General features: G+C 43.2%; 1 protein-coding gene across 1 annotated transcript in view; it reads right to left on the bottom strand.

Moving 5' to 3' along the window:
• Positions 1-19,809, bottom strand: part of LOC115145808 (guanylate cyclase soluble subunit beta-1-like) — a 60,205-nt gene that overhangs the window by 24,811 nt on the left and 15,585 nt on the right. Inside the window, exon 10 of the mRNA XM_029687352.2 lies at positions 13,500-13,737. Within this exon, the coding sequence (XP_029543212.1) occupies positions 13,500-13,737 (238 nt within the window). The remainder of the gene's footprint in view (positions 1-13,499; positions 13,738-19,809) is intronic.

Genomic DNA, 19,809 nt, shown 5'->3' with positions numbered 1-19,809 from the left:
CACCATAGGGATGGTGGAAGGTTTTCTCCAGACGTGATGCTTGGCGTTCAGGCCAAAGCGTTCAATCTTGGTTTCATCAGATCAGAGAATCTGAGAGTCCTTCAGGTGCCTTTTGGAAAACTCCAAGCGGGCTGTCATGTGCCTTTTACTGAGGAGTGGCTTCAGTCTGGCCACTACCATAAAGGTCTTATTGGTGGAGTGCTGCAGAGATGGTTGTCCTTCAGGAAGGTTCTCCCATCTCCAAAGAGAAACTGGAGCTCTTTCAGAGTGACCATAGGGTTCTTGGTCACCTCCCTGACCAAGGCCCTTCTCCCCCAATTGCAATTTTTTTTCCCCCACCAGATCTGTGCCTCGACACAATCCTGTCTCAGACCTCTATGGACAATTCATGGCTTGGTTTTTGCTCTGACATGCACTGTCAACTGCGGGACCGTATATAGACAGGTGTGTGTGTCTTTCCAAATCATGTCCAACCATTTGAATTTACCACAGGCGGACTCCACTCCAAGTTTGAGAAACATCTCAAGGATGATCAATGGTAACAGGATGCACCTATGCTCAATTTGAGTCTCATAGCAAAGGGTATGAATACTTATCTAAATAAGGTATCTGTTTTTTATGTTTCAAACATTTGCAAGAATTTCTAAAAACGTGTTTTTGCTTTGTCATTATGGGGTATGGTGTGTAGATTGATGAATAAAATGATTTAATCCATTTTAGAATAAGGCTAACATAGCAAAATGTGTAAAAAAAAGTGGTCTGAATACTTTCTGAATGCACTGTGTGTACATACATACAAACATACATACATACATACATACATACATACATACATACATACATACATACATACATACTGTACCAGTCAAAACTTTGGACACACCTACTCCTTCCAGTTTTATTCTTCATTTTTTACTATTTTCTATGAAATCATGTAATAACCAAAGAAAGTGTTAAACAAATCCAAATATATTTTATATTTGAGATTCTTCAAATAGCCACCCTTTGCCTTGATGACAGCGTTGCACACTCTTGGCATTCTCTCAACCAGCTTCATTCCAGTAGTCACCTTTCAATGAACAGGTGTGCCTTGTTAAAAGTTCATTTGTGGAACTTCTTTCCTTCTTAATGTGTTTGAGCCAATCAGTTGTGTTGTGACAAGGTAGGGGGGGGGGGGTATACAGAAGATAGCCCTTTTTGGTAAAAGACCAAGTCCATATTATAGCAAGAAAAGCTCAAATAAGCAAAGAGAAACGACAGGCCATCATTGCTTTAAGACATGAAGGTCCGTCAATACGGACAATGTCAAGAACTTTGAAAGTTTCTTCAAGTGCAGTCGCAAAAACCATCAAGCTCTCTGATGAAACTGGCTCTCAAGAGGACTGCCACAGGAAAGGAAGACCCAGAGTTACCTCTGCTGCAGAAGTTAAGTTCATTAGAGTTACCAGCCTCAGATTGCAGCCCAAATAAATGCGTCACAGAGTTCAAGTAACAGACTCTTATCAACATCAACTATTCAGAGGAGACCACGTGAATCAGGCCTTAATGGTTGAATTGCTGCAAAGAAACCACGACTAAAAGGACACCAATAAGAAGAAGAGACTTGCTTGGGCCAAGAAACACAAGCAGTGGACATTAGACCAGTGGAAATTTGTCCTTTGGTCTGATGAGTCCAAATGTAAAACGTTTGGTTCCATCCGCCGTATCTGTGTGAGACGCAGAGTAGGTGAACGGATGATCTCCGCATCTGTGGTTTCCACCGTGAAGCAAGGAGCAAGTGTGATGTGTGGGGTTGCTTTGCTCGTGACACTGGTCTGTGATTTATTTAGAATTCAAGGCACACTTAACCATCATTTGCGCTTAGTGGGGCTATCATTTGTTTTCAACAGGACAATCACCCAACACACCTCCAGGCTGTGTAAGGGCTATTTGACCAAGAAGGAGAGTGATTTTGCCTGTGTTCAGCTCCATTCCATTTATTGTTTATCATGAAAAACTGCCCAGTCCTTATTCAGGCTGGTATGGCCGTAAGCGATGGAATGAGAGTCGGATAGACTATTTCAAGTTCATGTAACTCAATAAAAAACATTGAGGAACTAGAACTATCTGATCTCAGAACTGTGCTAGTCTTTGGAATGGGTTCAGTTGGTAGAACATGGCAGACAATGACAAGGATACCCATAACATGATGCAGCCACCACCATGCTTGAAAATATAAAGACTGGTACACAGTGATGTGTTGTGCCGGATTTGCACCAAAGATAACCACTCTGTATTCAGGACAAAAAGTTCATTTCTTTGCCACATTTTTAGAAGTACTACTTAAGTGCCTTGTTGCAAACAGGATGCATATATTGGAATATTTTTTAATCTGTACAGGCTTCCTTCTTTTCACTCTGTCATTTAGGTTAGTACTGTGAGGTAACTACAATGCTGTTGATCCATCCTCAGTTCTCATATCACAATCATTAATCTCTAACTGTTTTAAAATAACCATTGGCGTCATTGTGAAATACCAGCGAGGTTAGGAAGGACGTGTGTATTTTTGTAGACTGGGTGTATTGATACACCATCTAATGTATAATTAATAACTCAAAGGAATATTCAATGTCTGCTTTATGTTTTACCCATCTACCAATAGGTCCCCATCTTTGAGAGGCATTGAGAGGCCCTGGACTTTGTGGCTGAAATTCACTGCTCGACTGAGGGACCTTACAGATAATTGTATGTCTGGGCTACAGAGACGAGGCAGTCATTCAAAATTAAAACACTATTATTGCACACTTAGTGAGTCCATGCAACTTATGTGACTTGCTAAGTAAATGTTTACTCCTGAACTTATTTAGGCTTGCCTTTACAAATGAGTTGAATACTTACGCAAGACATTTCAGCTTTTCATTTTTAATTCATTTGTAAAAAAGTTCAAAAAACATAATTTCACCTTGACATTATGGGGTATTGCGTGCAGGCCAGTGACAAAAAAATCTAAATCGAATCCAATTCAAATTCAGGCTGTAAGACAACAAAGTGTGGAAAAGGTTAAGGGGTGTGAATACTTTCTGAAGGCACTGTATATATATCTCTCAAACCAATAAACCACGTATGGGAGATTTTGGAGTGGTGCCTGAGACAGCGTTTCCCACCACCATCAAATCATGGAATTTCTCATGGAAGAATAGTGTCGCATCCCCCCCAATAGAATTCCAGACACATGTAGAATCTATGCCAAAGTGCATTGAAGCTGTTTGGCAACTCGTGGCGGCCCAACACCCTTTTAAAACACTTTATGTTGGTGTTTCCTTATTTTGGCAAACAGTATGTTAGAGGGTATTTGTGTGTATTTGTGTTAAAGGAATGTGAGGTGCTTAAAATAATACTACACTCATTATTGTAATATTTTAGTGAGTCCACTGTTAATGCAATCCTCAAGTGTGTATGTCAATAGTCAAGTTGTCAAGATGAAGCCCTTTCTGTACTGTAGTAACCTGGTATATTTATGTTTACCAATAGATGGAGGCATTGACTCATGACAGGGGTTTGCTTTCCACTATCATATATAACCATGCTTGAGAAAGCCTCAGGTAGTTTACTCTAGGTGCATTACAGGCTGACTACACCACTCGCGTCACGTGCATGAGCTTTGCAAAATAAATTTAAACATACATGTTATTTAATTTTAACCCACACCGCTCGTGCGTGTTCGAGTGGAATATCATGGACAAAATAAAAGTCTGCCTCTTACTAGTGGAAGGTACTGGCTCCAGCGAACTAGTGAGAGTGGTTTGAGGAAATACAATTGAACTGGGATGAAATCAAACATGTCACCACAGAGACATTGACACTGCTTCAGGTGCTTTCAAATCATGAGTGTGTTTTCAAAGAAGAGCTATGGATATTGAAAGTTGTCCAAGCTACCATTCATGTTGCTGCAGATGCTACTCCCAGATTCTATAGGCCAAGATCAGTTCCATATGCCATGAAGCCTAAAATGGATGTGGAAATTGACAGACACTTACTGTAGCAGAGGATATAATTATTCCTGTCAATTTCTGCGTGGGCAGCACGAGTTGTTCCCATACTCAAACCAGATGGTTCAATCAGATTATGCGGTGATTACAAGCAGACTAAATAGTGTCATCACTGGAGCAGTAACCTATACCCAAAGTGGAGGATTTGCTTTCAATGTTAACCGGAGGGCAACAGTTCACAACTGGACACGAGTCACACATATCAGCAAGTGCTAATGGATGAAGTGTCACCATAAACACCCACAGAGGGATGTTTACCTATAAACGTTTACCTTTTCGGGGGGGGGGGGGGGGCTTCCGCACCAGCTATCTTCCCAAGAACCATGGAGGAAGTTCTGCAGGAGATACCCAAGGTAGCAGTTTACCTCAACATTCTTGTCACGTAGGAGGAGCATCTCAGTAACTTGGGTGAAGTTTTGAGGATGGAGGAGGCTGTTCTCCGGCTGAAGAGGAGCAAGTGTACACTGTTAGCTGATGAAGTGCAGTACCTGGGTCACAAGGTGGACGCCAAGGGGTTACACACAGTCAAAGTTAAAGTGAGGGCTGTCATGGAAGCTCCAGCTCTGACAAGCGTTACGGAGCTGAAAGCCTATCTAGGCTTACTGAGCTATTACAATCGCTTCCTCCCTAACCTCTCTACCCTCTATAGCTCCACTGAATCAACTGTTATGGAAGGATGTGGCCTGGAAATGGTCAGAAATACAGGAAGAAGCTTTTGCAAAGTCAAAGGTATTACTGCAATCAGCAGAAGTGCTGGTGCACTACTCAGCAGACAGAGATCTTATCGTGTGACGACTCATTGTATGGTGTGGGTGCGGAGCTATCACACTGGATGGAGAAAGGTTTCTCTGCACCAATCAGGTTCATGTCAATAACATTGTCGCCAGCGGAGAAAAAATACTCCCAGCTGGGAGTAGAGGAAGGACTGGCTGTCATATTCAGAATACAGAGATCCCACAAGTACTTATACGGGACAAGTACTTATACGGGACAACATTCACTATTGTGATTGACCATAAGCCTCTGATCTCTCTGTTCCATGAACAAAAGCCAGTACCACAAATGGTCTCTCCAAGAGTTCAACATTGGGCTGTGTGGCTCAGGGCCTACGAGTACAGAATAATTTACAAGCCAAGTAGAAAGCATGGGAATGCTGATGCTCTGAGTAGGCTGCCTATTCCAGAAAGCGTCGCTCAGGAAGGAGAAAATGACCAAGTCTTGATGATCAACGTGTTAGAAGATCCAACCGTGAACACAGCACAAATCAGGAAATGGACTTCAAAGGATGTGAAGTTATCACAAGTGCATGAATTTATCCTGAAAGGATGGCCTAACGTGACAGAGCCTCAGATCATGCCTTACTACGCTCGCCGCTTGGCCTTGAGTATTTGAGATGGGTGTGTTCTGTGGGCATCAAGAATAGTTATGCCACCACAAGAGTGGGGTATGCTACTGAAGTTGTTGCACCAGTCGCTTTCAGGTATGTTGAGAATGAAAGGCCTAGCGAGGTCCTACGTCTGGTGGCCAAAGGTGGTCCAGGATGTGGAAAATGAGGTTAGCCGGTGTGCAGATTGTCAGAGTAACAGGAAGTCACCCTCCTCCACCGCGCCATTACATCCATGGAAATGGCCAGAAAAACCATGGACATGATTACATGTGGACTACGCTGGACCTTTCCTAGGAAAAATGTTTCTTGTGCTGATTGAATAAGAATCAAAGTGGATGGATGTCTACCCCATGAACACGTCGACATCACAGGCTACGGTTGAGAAGTTGAGACAAAGCTTCAGTGTCATGGGATTGCCTCATGTTGGTTAGCGACAACGCTACTTGTTTCACAAGCACTGTTTCATGAAACAAAATGGAATTCAGCATGTAACGTCAGCCCTTTTCACCCATCTTCAAACGGATTAGCAGAACGTGCGTTTCAGACCTTGAAGGAGGGGATGAGGAAGATGCAAGGGGGCAGCATTGAAAGGTGTCAAGATTCGTGTTTAGCTACAGGATCACTCAAGCTACAACTGGGTTGTCACCTGCAGAAATGTCAAGGAGGTTACGGTCAACCTTTTATCTCACCAGGCCAGACCTAAAAGTGAAAATACAACAAAAGCAATGGAATCAAAAATAGAAACATGACAGAGAACAAACTTCTCACCTGTCTACACAAGAAACTATGGGTTTGGTCCTAAATGGATTCCAGCTACAATTGAGGATTGTGAGGATCATCGGAAGTGGACAAAGACTAAGAAGACACGTGGATCAGATCCGAGCTCGAATTCCAGTTCCATCCGTGGACATGGATCAATGCTGAAACGAGCAGGACAGAACATTGGAACGTTCCCTAGAGTTGCAGTTGGACAAACAGACCAAGGCTCAACTTCCTGAGCCCACCAATCCGGGACAACCTCCTCCTGTGAAGTCTCCACAAAATGACTTTTTCACAATCAAGGGGTGAAGTGCTGGTGACACTAGCTACACCACCTCAGAGACACTCTATTAGAGAGACGTCCGCCAGACTATTTCAGATCCTAAGGGAGATCATGTTCGGGAAAACATGTAAAAATAGCATGTGATTTGTTATGAGAAAATTGGCAGCTTTAGCTCAGAAAGGAATTGTGTTATTAGCTTTAAAGAGTCGAATGTAGTAACCTGGTATATTTGTTTACAAATAGATGGCAGTATTGACTCAAGACGGGTTTTGCGTTCTGCTATCGGTAGCCGTTTTCTGTCTGCCATATAACCATGCTTGAGAGAACCCCCAGTAGCTTACGCCAGGTGTATTAGGGAATGTTATTCTAAGTTACCATTAAATACTTAAACGTACTTACATGTCCGGCGTCAATCTAAGAAGCCTCTTAAGATACTACAAGTACAGAGCAAAAATTGTCATGATAGTGCAATTTGACTTCTTAAAGTGCATTCTTGTCTGAAAGCCTAAAGTGCCCTAGTGATGACGAATATAAAATCTTGCTCGATAACAAGTTTAACCAGTGAGGCTATTGAATAGAGAAACATCCAAATGAATCTATTTTACAGTGCATCACACTTGTGACAATACGACATTCAAAAAAGTTTGAATTGATTATCTATTAAAGGAGCAAGGGGTGGGGCTTTTGATGACTTCTGTAACCGTAATAGCCTTGGTTTCATGCATGTTAACATTAGAAGCCTCCTCCCTAAATTTGTTTTATTCACTGCTTTAGCACACTCTGCCAACCCGGATGTTCTAGCTGTGTCTGAATCCTAGCTTAGGAAGACCACCCAAAAATTTTTACATTTTCATCCCAAACTACAACATTTTCAGACAAGATAGAACTGCCAAAGGGGGCGGTGTTGCAATCCACTGCAAAGATAGCCTGCAGAGTTCTGTCCTACTATCCAGGTCTGTACCCAAACAATTTGAACTCTACTTTTAAAAATCCACCTCTCTAAAAACAAGTATCTCACCGTTCCTGCCTGCTATAGACCACCCTCTGCCCCCAGCTGTGCTCTGGACACCATATGTGAACTTATTTCACCCCATCTATCTTCAGAGCTTGTGCTGCTAGGCGACCTAAACTGGAACATGCTTAACACCCCAGCCATCCTACAATCTAAGCTTGATGACCTCAATCTCACACAAATGATCAATGAACCTACCAGGTACCTCCCCAAAGCCGTAAACACGGGCACCCTCATAGATCATAGATCATCCTAACCAACTTGCGCTCTAAATACAATTCTGCTGTCTTCAACCAAGATCTCAGCGATCACTGCCTCATTGCCTGCATCCGTAATGGGTCAGCGGTCAAACGACCTCCACTCATCACTGTCAAACGCTCCCTGAAACACTTCAGCGAGCAGGCCTTTCTAATCGACCTGGCCGGGGTATCCTGGAAGGATATTGATCTCATCCCGTCAGTAGAGGATGCTTTAAAATAAAATCAAAATGCCTTCCTAACTATCTTAAATAAGCATGCCCCATTCAAGAAATTTAGAACCAGGAACAGATATAGCCCTTGGTTCTCCCCAGACCTGACTGCCCTTAACCAACACAAAAACATCCTATGGCGTTCTGCATTAGCATCGAACAGCCCCCGTGATATGCAGCTTTTCAGGGAAGCTAGAAACCATTATACACAGTCAGTTAGAAAAGCCAAGGCTAACTTTTTCAAGCAGAAATTTGTCTCCTGCAACACTAACTCAAAAAAGTTATGGGACACTGTAAAGCCCATGGAGAAAAAGAACACCTCCTCCCAGCTGCCCACTGCACTGAAGATAGGTAACACTTGTCACCACTGATAAATCCACTATAATTGAGAATTTCAATAAGCATTTTTCTACGGCTGGCCATGCTTTCCACCTGGCTACCCCTACCCCGGGCAACAGCACGGCACCCCCCACAGCAACTCCCCCAAGCCTTCCCCATTTCTCCCAAAACCAGTCAGCTTATGTTCTGAAAGAGCTGCAAAATCTGGACCCCTACAAATCAGCCGGGCTAGACAATCTGGACTCTTTCTTTCTAAAAATGATCTGCCGAAATTGTTGCCACCCCTATTACTAGCCTGTTCAACCTCTCTTTCGTGTCGTCTGAGATTCCCATAGATGCGGTCATCCCCCTCTTCAAGGGGGGGGGGGACTCTTGACCCAAACTGCTAGAGTCCTATATCTATCCTACCCTGCCTTTCTAAGGTTTTCGAAAACCAAGTCAAGAAACAGATTACCGAGCATTTTGAATCTCACCATACCCTCTCTGCTATGCCATCTGGTTTCAGAGCTGGTCATGGGTGCATCTCAGCCACGCTCAAGGTCCTAAACGATATCTTAACCGCCATCGATAAGAAACATTACTGTGCAGCCTTATTCATTGATCTGGCCAAGGCTTTCGAATCTGTCAATCACCACATCCTCATAGGCAGACTCGACAGCCTTGGTTTCTCAAATGATTGCCTCGCCTGGTTCACCAACTACTTCTCTGATAGAGTTCAGTGTGTCAAATCGGAGGGTCTGCTATCCGTACCTCTGACAGTCTCTATGGGGGTGCCACAGGGTTCAATTCTTGGACCGACTCTCTTCTCTGTATACATCAATGATGTCGCTCTTGCTGCTGGTGAGTCTCTGATCCACCTCTACGCAGACAACACCATTCTGTATACTTCTGGCCCTTCTTTGGACACTGTGTTAACAACCCTCCAGGAAAGCTTAAATGCAATACAACTCTCCTTCCGTGGCTTCCAATTGCTCTTAAATACTAGTAAAACTAGTATTTAAAACTAAATGCATGCTCTTCAACCGATCGCTGCCTGCACCTGCCCGCCTGTCCAACATTACTACTCTGGACGGCTCTGACTTAGAATACGTGGACAACTACAAATACCTAGGTGTCTGGTTAGACTGTAAACTCTCCTTCCAGACCCACATCAAACATCTCCAATCCAAAGTTAAATCTAGAATTGGCTTCCTATTTCGCAACAAAGCATCCTTCACTCATGCTGCCAAACATACCCTTGTAAAACTGACCATCCAGTCAATCCTCGACTTCGGCGATGTCATTTACAAAATAGCCTCCAATACCCTACTCAACAAATTGGATGCAGTCTATCACAGTGCCATCCGTTTTGTCACCAAAGCCCCATATATTACCCACCATTGCGACCTGTACGCTCTCGTTGGCTGAACCTCGCTTCATACTCGTCGCCAAACCCACTACAATGCCATGTCATCTACAAGACCCTGCTAGGTAAAGTCCCCCCTTATCTCAGCTCGCTGGTCACCATAGCATCTCCCACCTGTAGCACGCGCTCCAGCAGGTATATCTCTCTGGTCACCCCCAAAACCAATTCTTTCTTTGGCCGCCTCTCCTTCCAGTTCTCTGCTGCCAATGACTGGAACAAACTACAAAAATCTCTGAAACTGGAAACACTTATCTCCCTCACTAGCTTTAAGCACCATCTGTCAGAGCAGCTCACAGATTACTGCACCTGTACATAGCCCACCTATAATTTAGCCCAAACAACTACCTCTTTCCCTACTGTATTTATTTTGCTCCTTTGCACCCCATTATTTTTATTTCTACTTTGCACATTCTTCCACTGCAAATCTACCATTCCAGTGTTTTACTTGCTATTTTGTATTTACTTTGCCACCATGGCCTTTTTTTTGCCTTTACCTCCCTTATCTCACCTCATTTGCTCACATCGTATATAGACTTGTTTCTACTGTATTATTGACTGTATGTTTGTTTTACTCCATGTGTAACTCTGTGTCGTTGTATGTGTCGAACTGCTTTGCTTTATCTTGCCCAGGTCGGAATTGTAAATGAGAACTTGTTCTCAACTTGCCTACCTGGTTAAATAAAGGTGAAATAAAATCAAATAAATAAATAAAAAACAAGAAATGTGTGGAGTGGTTGAAAAACAAGTTAATGACTCTATCCTAAGTGTATGTAAACTTCCGATTTCAACTGTATATGGTAGCATATATAGAGATGGTTTAGTGCTTAAAATAAGGGTATAAATGCATGTCAAATGTTTTTTTTAAATAGTTTCCTGCTATTTCAGATATAGGACAGACACTTCAGAACAAACTTAATTTAGATTTTTGGGGGACTGTTTGTTGTTCCATGTAGTGAATCTGTTATTAAATGTGTTTCTATTGGCCAATAGCAGTAATGCAAAATTCTGTTTCAACCCACCCCCCCAACATTATAAACTTGATCTCCACTATAAAAAGCATTCTCACATTTCTTTTAGAATAACATTTAGTTTTTAACAGCGGAGATTTGTATAAACCTTGTTGTATATGTCTCCGACATTTGCAACATTCTTTCAATATTCAAATTCGATCTCCTACTATCCCATAGTAATGAACGTGTCGGGACGAGACAAAGGCAGGCAGCGTTTCTCAGCCTGTTGAAATCATGAATCAGCTGGCATCATTTTTATGGATATATACAAAGACATTTCAATTCAAAAAAGGTCAAACTAATCGAAGTGCAGCTAGTTTGCAGTCTTTCCAGCTTCGTTGTTCAGCTCCTCTGAACGAGAGCATATTTTCTATGCCGGGTGAAGTCACACCTCATTAGCTCATTGTTATGGATGTGTCCAAATACATTTCACTAGAAAACAGCTTAAACAAATGCAAATGCCGCTGCTGCTGTTATTCTGGCTGCAGTGTTTGACGTGACTGTAAGTTAGCTGTAGTTGGCTAGCTAGCAAGCAAGGGATAAGAACGTTGCCAGCCAGTATGACAATGGAACATTTAGAACTAATGACTGGGTCGGGTCCATAGACAGAACAAAAAGACTGAACGACTGGGTTGCATCTCTGGCAGCCGGCTTGGATAGCAAACCTAGATTTGTGGTCGGGACTATATCTTATAGAAGGATGAAATGGTATTAATAAATTAATCAAATAACTTATTCAAATAATGATTGACATTTTCATTATGTTGCTAACCCGTTGTATAAAAGTGATAACCCTAGGAAGCTCTTTGCAACCTTCTCCTCCCTCCTGAATCCTCCTCCCCCTCCCCCCCCCTCCTCCCTCTCTGCAGATGACTTCGTCAACCATTTTGAAAAGAAGGTCGACGACATCCGATCCTCGTTTGCTAAGTCAAACGACACCGCTGGTTCTGCTCACACTGCCCTACCCTGTGCTCTGACCTCTTTCTCCCCCCTCTCTCCAGATGAAATCTCGCGTCTTGTGACGGCCGGCCGCCCAACAACCTGCCCGCTTGACCCTATCCCCTCCTCTCTTCTCCAGACCATTTCCGGAGACCTTCTCCCTTACCTCACCTCGCTCATCAACTCATCCCTGACCGCTGGCTACGTCCCTTCCGTCTTCAAGAGAGCGAGAGTTGCACCCCTTCTGAAAAAACCTACACTCGATCCCTCCGATGTCAACAACTACAGACCAGTATCCCTTCTTTCTTTTCTCTCCAAAACTCTTGAACGTGCCGTCCTTGGCCAGCTCTCCCGCTAACTCTCTCTCCTCTGCTCTCATCCTTCTAGACCTATCGGCTGCCTTCGATACTGTGAACCATCAGATCCTCCTCTCCACCCTCTCCGAGTTGGGCATCTCCGGCGCGGCCCGCGCTTGGATTGCGTCCTACCTGACAGGTCGCTCCTACCAGGTGGCGTGGCGAGAATCCGTCTCCACACCACGTGCTCTCACCACTGGTGTCCCCCAGGGCTCTGTTCTAGGCCCTCTCCTATTCTCGCTATACACCAAGTCACTTGGCTCTGTCATAACCTCACATGGTCTCTCCTATCATTGCTATGCAGACGACACACAATTAATCTTCTCCTTTCCCCTTCTGATGATCAGGTGGCGAATCGCATCTCTGCATGTCTGGCAGACATATCAGTGTGGATGACGGATCACCACCTCAAGCTGAACCTCGGCAAGACGGAGCTGCTCTTCCTCCCGGGGAAGGACTGCCCGTTCCATGATCTCGCCATCACGGTTGACAACTCCATTGTGTCCTCCTCCCAGAGCGCTAAGAACCTTGGCGTGATCCTGGACAACACCCTGTCGTTCTCAACTAACATCAAGGCGGTGGCCCGTTCCTGTAGGTTCATGCTCTACAACATCCGCAGAGTACGACCCTGCCTCACACAGGAAGCGGCGCAGGTCCTAATCCAGGCACTCGTCATCTCCCGTCTGGATTACTGCAACTCGCTGTTGGCTGGGCTCCCTGCCTGTGCCATTAAACCCCTACAACTCATCCAGAACGCCGCAGCCCGTCTGGTGTTCAACCTTCCCAAGTTCTCTCACGTCACCCCGCTCCTCCGCTCTCTCCACTGGCTTCCAGTTGAAGCTCGCATCCGCTACAAGACCATGGTGCTTGCCTACGGAGCTGTGAGGGGAACGGCACCTCAGTACCTCCAGGCTCTGATCAGGCCCTACACCCAAACAAGGGCACTGCGTTCATCCACCTCTGGCCTGCTCGCCTCCCTACCACTGAGGAAGTACAGTTCCCGCTCAGCCCAGTCAAAACTGTTCGCTGCTCTGGCCCCCCAATGGTGGAACAAACTCCCTCACGACGCCAGGACAGCGGAGTCAATCACCACCTTCCGGAGACACCTGAAACCCCACCTCTTTAAGGAATACCTAGGATAGGATAAAGTAATCCCTCTCACACACCCCCCTTAAAAGATTTAGATGCACTACTGTTCCACTGGATGTCATAAGGTGAATGCACCAATTTGTAAGTCGCTCTGGATAAGAGCGTCTGCTAAATGACTTAAATGTTAATGTTAAATGATAATGCCCTAGAAGCCTGTGTTTGAGGATATATTGGTACGTGCCAATATATCCTCCAAACACCGGCTTTGAGGGCATTATTACTTAAATAATGCATGCTCTAGAATGCCCTTCAAGCCAATCAGAAAGGAGTATTCAAACAATGGTGCATCTGACTGTTGCACGTGTCAATGTTTTAATTTGATCTGTAAATAAGAGTAGAGAAAAACAAAATATCCCTTCAAACCTTGTACACGTAGGGGTTCTTTCTCGAGTCGGTCAGGATGTCAAATCGGGTGTAGACGTCGTTGAGCAGGTTGACTATCTTGATGGCACCCTCGGCTGACGCGTGTTTGCTGCAGAAGGCATTGAATCCCACAATGCCGCTGAAGAGTATGGTCACATTGTCGTAGCGTTTGGCCGGGACTGGACGCTTGTGGCGCAACTCATTGGCCACTGACGGTGGCAGGACTGAGTAGAGCAATCTAAAGAAAAGTGAAAAGAAAACGTCTCGTATAGATTATTTTGTCTTCTGGAGATGTTTTTATTCCCATTTTTTTCACCAAAAGATACTGAGTGTGGTCCTGTATGGCTCAGTTGGCAGAGGATGGCATTTGCAATGCCAGGATTGTGGGATTGATTCCCAGAGCCATCCATAGGTAAATGCATGCATGACTGTAAATAATTTTGGATAAAAGTGTCTGCTAACTGGCTTATACACTGAGTGTACAAAACATTCTGTTTCCTCTTTCCATGACAGACTGACCAGGTGAAAGCTATGATCCCTTATTGAGGTCACTTGTTAAATCCACTTCAATCAGTCTAGATCAGTGGTTCCCAAACTTTTCTATAGTCCCGTACCCCTTCAAACATTAAACCTCCAGCTGCGTACCCCCTCTAGCACCAGGGTCAGTGCACTCAAATGTTTTTTGCCATCATTGTAAGCTTGCCACACACACTATACGAAACATTTATTAAACAAAAAAATGAGTGAGTGTTACAACCCGGCTCGTGGGAAGTGACAAAGAGCTCTTATAGGACCAGGGCACAAATAATAATAATCAATCATTTTTCTCTTTATTTAGCCATCTTACATATAAAACCTTATTTATTCATCAAACTGAGTAACTCACCTCAGGTTAATGAGAAGGGTGTGCTTGAATGGAAGCACATATCTCTGCTGTGTTGTACGAGAGAGTCTCAGTCTTAAATCACTTTCCACACACAGTCTGTTCCTGTATTTTGTATTCATGCTAGTGAGGGCCAGGAATCCACTCTCACACAGGTACGTGGTTGCAAAGGGCATCTGTGTCTTAACAACACGATTTGCCAAGGCAGGAAATTCTGAGCGCAGCCCAATCCAGAAATCTGGCAGTGGCTTCTGATTTTAAATAGAATTTTCACAGAACTGCTTGTTGCAATTTCGATTTCGAGGCTCTCTTGTTCAGATATCGGTAAGTGAATTGGAGGCAGGGCATGAAAGGATAACGAATCCAGTTGTTTGCGTCATCCGTTTCGGGAAAGTACCTGGTCACCCAGCTCCCTCAGGTGCTTCGCTATATCACATTTGACATTGTCCGTAAACTTGTTCATTTGCACACACAAAAATCATACAATGATGGAAGGACCTGTGTGTTGTCCTTATTAATGCAAACAGAAGAACTCCAACTTACATTTTACATTTACATTTAAGTCATTTAGCAGACGCTCTTATCCAGAGCGACTTACAAATTGGTGCATTCACCTTATGACCTCCAGTGGAACAGTAGTGCATCTAAATCTTTTCAGGGGGAGGGGGGGTGAGAGGGATTACTTTATCCTATCCTAGGTATTCCTTAAAGAGGTGGGGTTTCAGGTGTCTCCGGAAGGTGGTGATTGACTCCGCTGTCCTGGCGTCGTGAGGGAGTTTGTTCCACCAATTTGTTGGCCAACTTCTTAATCACAGCCTCAATTTTGTCCTGCACATTGAATATACAGTGGGGCAAAAAAGTATTTAGTCAGCCACCAATTGTGCAAGTTCTCCCACTTAAAAAGATGAGAGAGGCCTGTAATTTTCATCATAGGTACACTTCAACTATGACAGACAAAATGAGGAAAAAGAATCCAGAAAATCACATTGTAGGATTTTTTATTAATTTATTTGCAAATTATGGTGGAAAATAAGTATTTGGTCACCTACAAACAAGCAAGATTTCTGGCTCTCACAGACCTGTAACTTCTTCTTTAAGAGGCTCCTCTGTCCTCCACTCGTTACCTGTATTAATGGCACCTGTTTGAACTTGTTATCAGTATAAAAGACACCTGTCCACAACCTCAAACAGTCACACTCCAAACTCCACTATGGCCAAGACCAAAGAGCTGTCAAAGGACACCAGAAACAAACTTGTAGACCTGCACCAGGCTGGGAAGGCTGAATGTGCAATAGGTAAGCAGCTTGTTTTGAAGAAATCAACTGTGGGACAAATTATTAGGAAATGGAAGATATACAAGACCACTGATAATCTCCCTCGATTAGGGGCTCCACGCAAGATCTCACCCCGTGGGGTCAAAATGATCACAAGAACGGTGAGCAAAAATCCCAGAACCACACGGGAGACCTAGTGAATGACCTGCAGAGAGCTGGGACCAAAGTAACAAAGCCTACCATCAGTAACACACTACGCCGCCAAGGACTCAAATCCTGCAGTGCCAGACATGTCCCCCTGCTTAAGCCAGTACATGTCCAGGCCCGTCTGAAGTTTGCTAGAGAGCATTTGGATGATCCAGAAGAAGATTGGGAGAATGTCATATGGTCAGATCAAACCAAAATATAATGTTTTGGTAAAAACTCAACTCGTCGTGTTTGGAGGACAAAGAATGTTGAGTTGCATCCAAAGAACACTATACCTACTGTGAAGCTTGGAGATGGAAATATCATGCTTTGGGACTGTTTTTCTGCAAAGGGACCAGGACGACTGATCCGTATAAAGGAAAGAATGAATGCGGCCATGTATCGTGAGATTTTGAGTGAAAACCTCCTTCCATCAGAAAGGGCATTGAGGATGAAACATGGCTGGGTCTTTCAGCATGACAACGATCCCAAACACACCGCCCGGGCAACGAAGGAGTGGCTTCGTAAGAAACATTTCAAGGTGCTGGAGTGGCCTAGCCAGTCTTCAGATCTCAACCCCATAGAAAATCTTTGGAGGGAGTTGAAAGTCTGTGTTGCCCAGCAACAGCCCCAAAACATCACTGCTCTAGAGGAGATCTGCATGGAGGAATGGGCCAAAATACCAGCAACAGTGTGTGAAAACCTTATGAAGACTTACAGAAAACGTTTGACCTCTGTCATTGCCAACAAAGGGTATTTAACAAAGTATTGAGATAAACTTTTGTTATTGACCAAATACTTATAATTTGCAAATAAATTCATTAAAAATCCTACAATGTGATTTTCTGGATTTAATTTTTTTTTTTGTCTGTCATAGTTGAAGTGTACATATGATGAAAATTACAGGTCTCTCTCATCTTTTTAAGTGGGAGAACTTGCACAATTGGCGGGTGACTAAATACTTTTTTACCCCACTGTAGTGGCGGAGAGTCCCTGTAATCCTAGATTCAGATCATTCAGGCGCAAAAAAACGTCACCCAGATAGGCCAGTCGTGTGTTAAACTTGTAATTATGCAAGCGGTCAGACAAATGAAAATTATGGTCAGTAAAAGAACTTTAAGCTGGTCTCTCAATTTAAAAAACAACGTGTCAATACTTTGCCCCTTGATAACCAACGCACTTCTGTATGTTGTAAAAGTGTTACATGGTCGCTACCCATATCATTGCATAATGTAGAAAATACACGAGAGTTCAGGGGCCTTTAACAAAGTGAACCACTTTCACTAGTGTCCAAAATATCTTTCAAGCTGTCAGGCATTGCCTTGGCAGCAAGAGCCTCTCGGTGGATGCTGCAGTGTACCCAAGTGGCGTCGGGAGCAACCGCTTGCATGTGCTTTACCACTCCACTATGTCTCCCTGTCATGGCTTTTGCGCAATCAGTACAAATACCAACACATCTTGACCTGTCCAGTACTTTAAAAATATCCTCTCCTGTTGTCCTGGTTTGCAAAGAGGATGTCTTAATTGACTCCCCCTTAATTGACTCCCCCATAAACGTAACATATATATACCAGGAGCTGTGCCACATCTGTTGACACATCCAGCTGTAATGCATATAATTTACTGGCTTGTATGCGAGGCAGTAATTGTTTCAAAACGTGCGTCGTGAAAGTGTTGTTTGATGAAGGTATTGTCTGTATCGTTTTTTTTTTGCCTTTTCCCCCAGCATTATCCCAGCCATAGCAGGAAGAATTAAGTCCTCCACAATAGTATGGCGCTTGCCTGTCCTTGCCACTTGGTAGCCACCCAAAAATACGCTTCTAGCCACTTATTAATGTTATCTGTTGCTTTTATACAGGTCTTACTACTCTTAAGTCATCTTAATTCTCGCTTGTTTCTAAATAAATGTATGCGCAAGAGTGAAGGTTTCATCAAGTTGAGAGATAGAACTTTTGCACATACAGTGGTTCTTGCTTTAAAAGTTGCGTCATACTGCCGCAGAATTCTATGGCACGTTATTTAATTGTCAGCCATTGTTAACATTAATGCTAGTTAGTGCTAGTTTGACCACCAGAGTGCATCTTTGAGAAGCATTTGGTAGCCTTCAATATTGGCTGTACAAGAGAACTTAAAACATTTTTTTTTGTAAGAACATAGTATATGGGATTGATTTTAAGAAATTGAGCTTAATTTGATTAATATTATGATGTTTCTATTCCAAGAAAAATGAAACCCTCTGGGTTTCCGTTAGGATGGAACAGAAAATATGTACGTGACGGTCGGTAGTAGGCTACAGTACTAAGAGCATAACATTTCCACACCCTTGTTGTAGTCTAACCAATACCCCAAAGGAGATTCAGTGAAATAAATTACATTTAGAGGATTGGAGGATTCTAAATATAATATCCAAGGGGGATTTGTCATTAGGGCAAATCTGATCTTTGAGAATATGTATGTTTTTTTTATATATAATAAAAAAAATAATAATAATAACAACAACGTGCCTCCCTATGGGACTCCCAATCATAGTTGGATGTGATACAGCCTGGATTCAAACCAGGGACTGTAGTGATGCCTCTTGAACTGCGATGCAGTGCCCTAGACCACTATGCCACTCGAGAGCCATGATCAATATGACCAATATATAGTCCTGCTAATAGCCCATCCTAGAAACGTTTGCAGAATTCACAGCCTGCGAAAAACAGGGTTAATAATAATACTTCTTCCCGTTTCCACTTGTTAAAGGTTCCAATAGATATTTTTAATCAATTAGCATATTTGAGTTCACCATATTTGTTCTATCTTTCTGGTGGACTAAAACTGAAATTGCAAACAACTTTCTATGGCTTGTTTAAAAATATATTTTGAGATTTCATTTTCAAATAACCTAAAGTGAGCGAGGAAAAAGCCCATTCTTGAGGTGAGACATTGTTACTAATTTGTAAATAAAGCCTGTTTGTTATTTAGAATTATTACTGTTTTTAGAGGGAGAGAAACCAAAAGCCTACCGTCGCCTCATGGGTCTCCCTGTTGCGTCCGACACAGGTTTTCAACCAGCATCTGTAGCAATGCAGTTTGCACTGCAATGCAGTGTCTTAGACTCGGGCACTGTACAACATGACCGGTCAGGAGTAGGCTACAGTACTACAGTAAGAGCAAAATAATCTTAACATTTCCACACCCTAATTGTAGTCTAAGTTTATCTTAGAATTAAAACCTTAGTGTAATAACAGTTTTAGTAAGTAACACTGATGAGTGGTAACAAAGTGTTTTTCTGGGTGAGCGTGCAGGACAGAGGAATATCACCTTCTTCATCCTCATCATTCAGTTGAAATCATGCACAATTATCAGTTTCAATTTGGTTTATGTTGCCCATTCATTGTCAGACATGTTAGCGCCTAATTTTATTTTTGGCAGTGAATCATTTAGAAAATCTAAATGGACTGTTTGAAAATGTGAATCACATTTTTATTTGGCGTACGGCATTGCACGTACCCCAGTTTGGGAATAGCTGGTCTAGATGAAGGGGAGGAGACAGGTTAAATAAGGATAATTGAGACATGGATTGTGTATTTGTGACATTCAGAATGGGCAAGACAAAAGATTTAAGTGCCTTTGAACAAGGTGTGGTAGGCCGCCAGTTTGTCATTCACACTCAATAGTTTCCAGTGTGTATCACATCTCCAGAGGAAACGTCATAAAATAGGCTACCTGAACACAGCTCCCTTGAGCAAATACAGCTGTATCTGTTCTGAGCTCATTGGTGTGGGAAACGGTGACCACCCAGTTGAAACAATGTTCCAAGTTTGCTATACCAAAATCTCAAGCCAGATGGAGAGAGGCAGACAGGCGGAGCATTAACTTCTTTGGGCTGGGGGACAGTATTGAGTAGCTTGGATGAATAAGGTGCCCAGAGTAAACGGCCTGCTACTCAGGCCCAGATGCTAAGATATGCATATTATTATTA

Source organism: Oncorhynchus nerka, linkage group LG18 (assembly GCF_034236695.1).
Source record: "Oncorhynchus nerka isolate Pitt River linkage group LG18, Oner_Uvic_2.0, whole genome shotgun sequence".
NCBI lineage: Eukaryota > Metazoa > Chordata > Actinopteri > Salmoniformes > Salmonidae > Oncorhynchus > Oncorhynchus nerka.
This window is presented reverse-complemented; position numbering and strand designations above follow the sequence as displayed.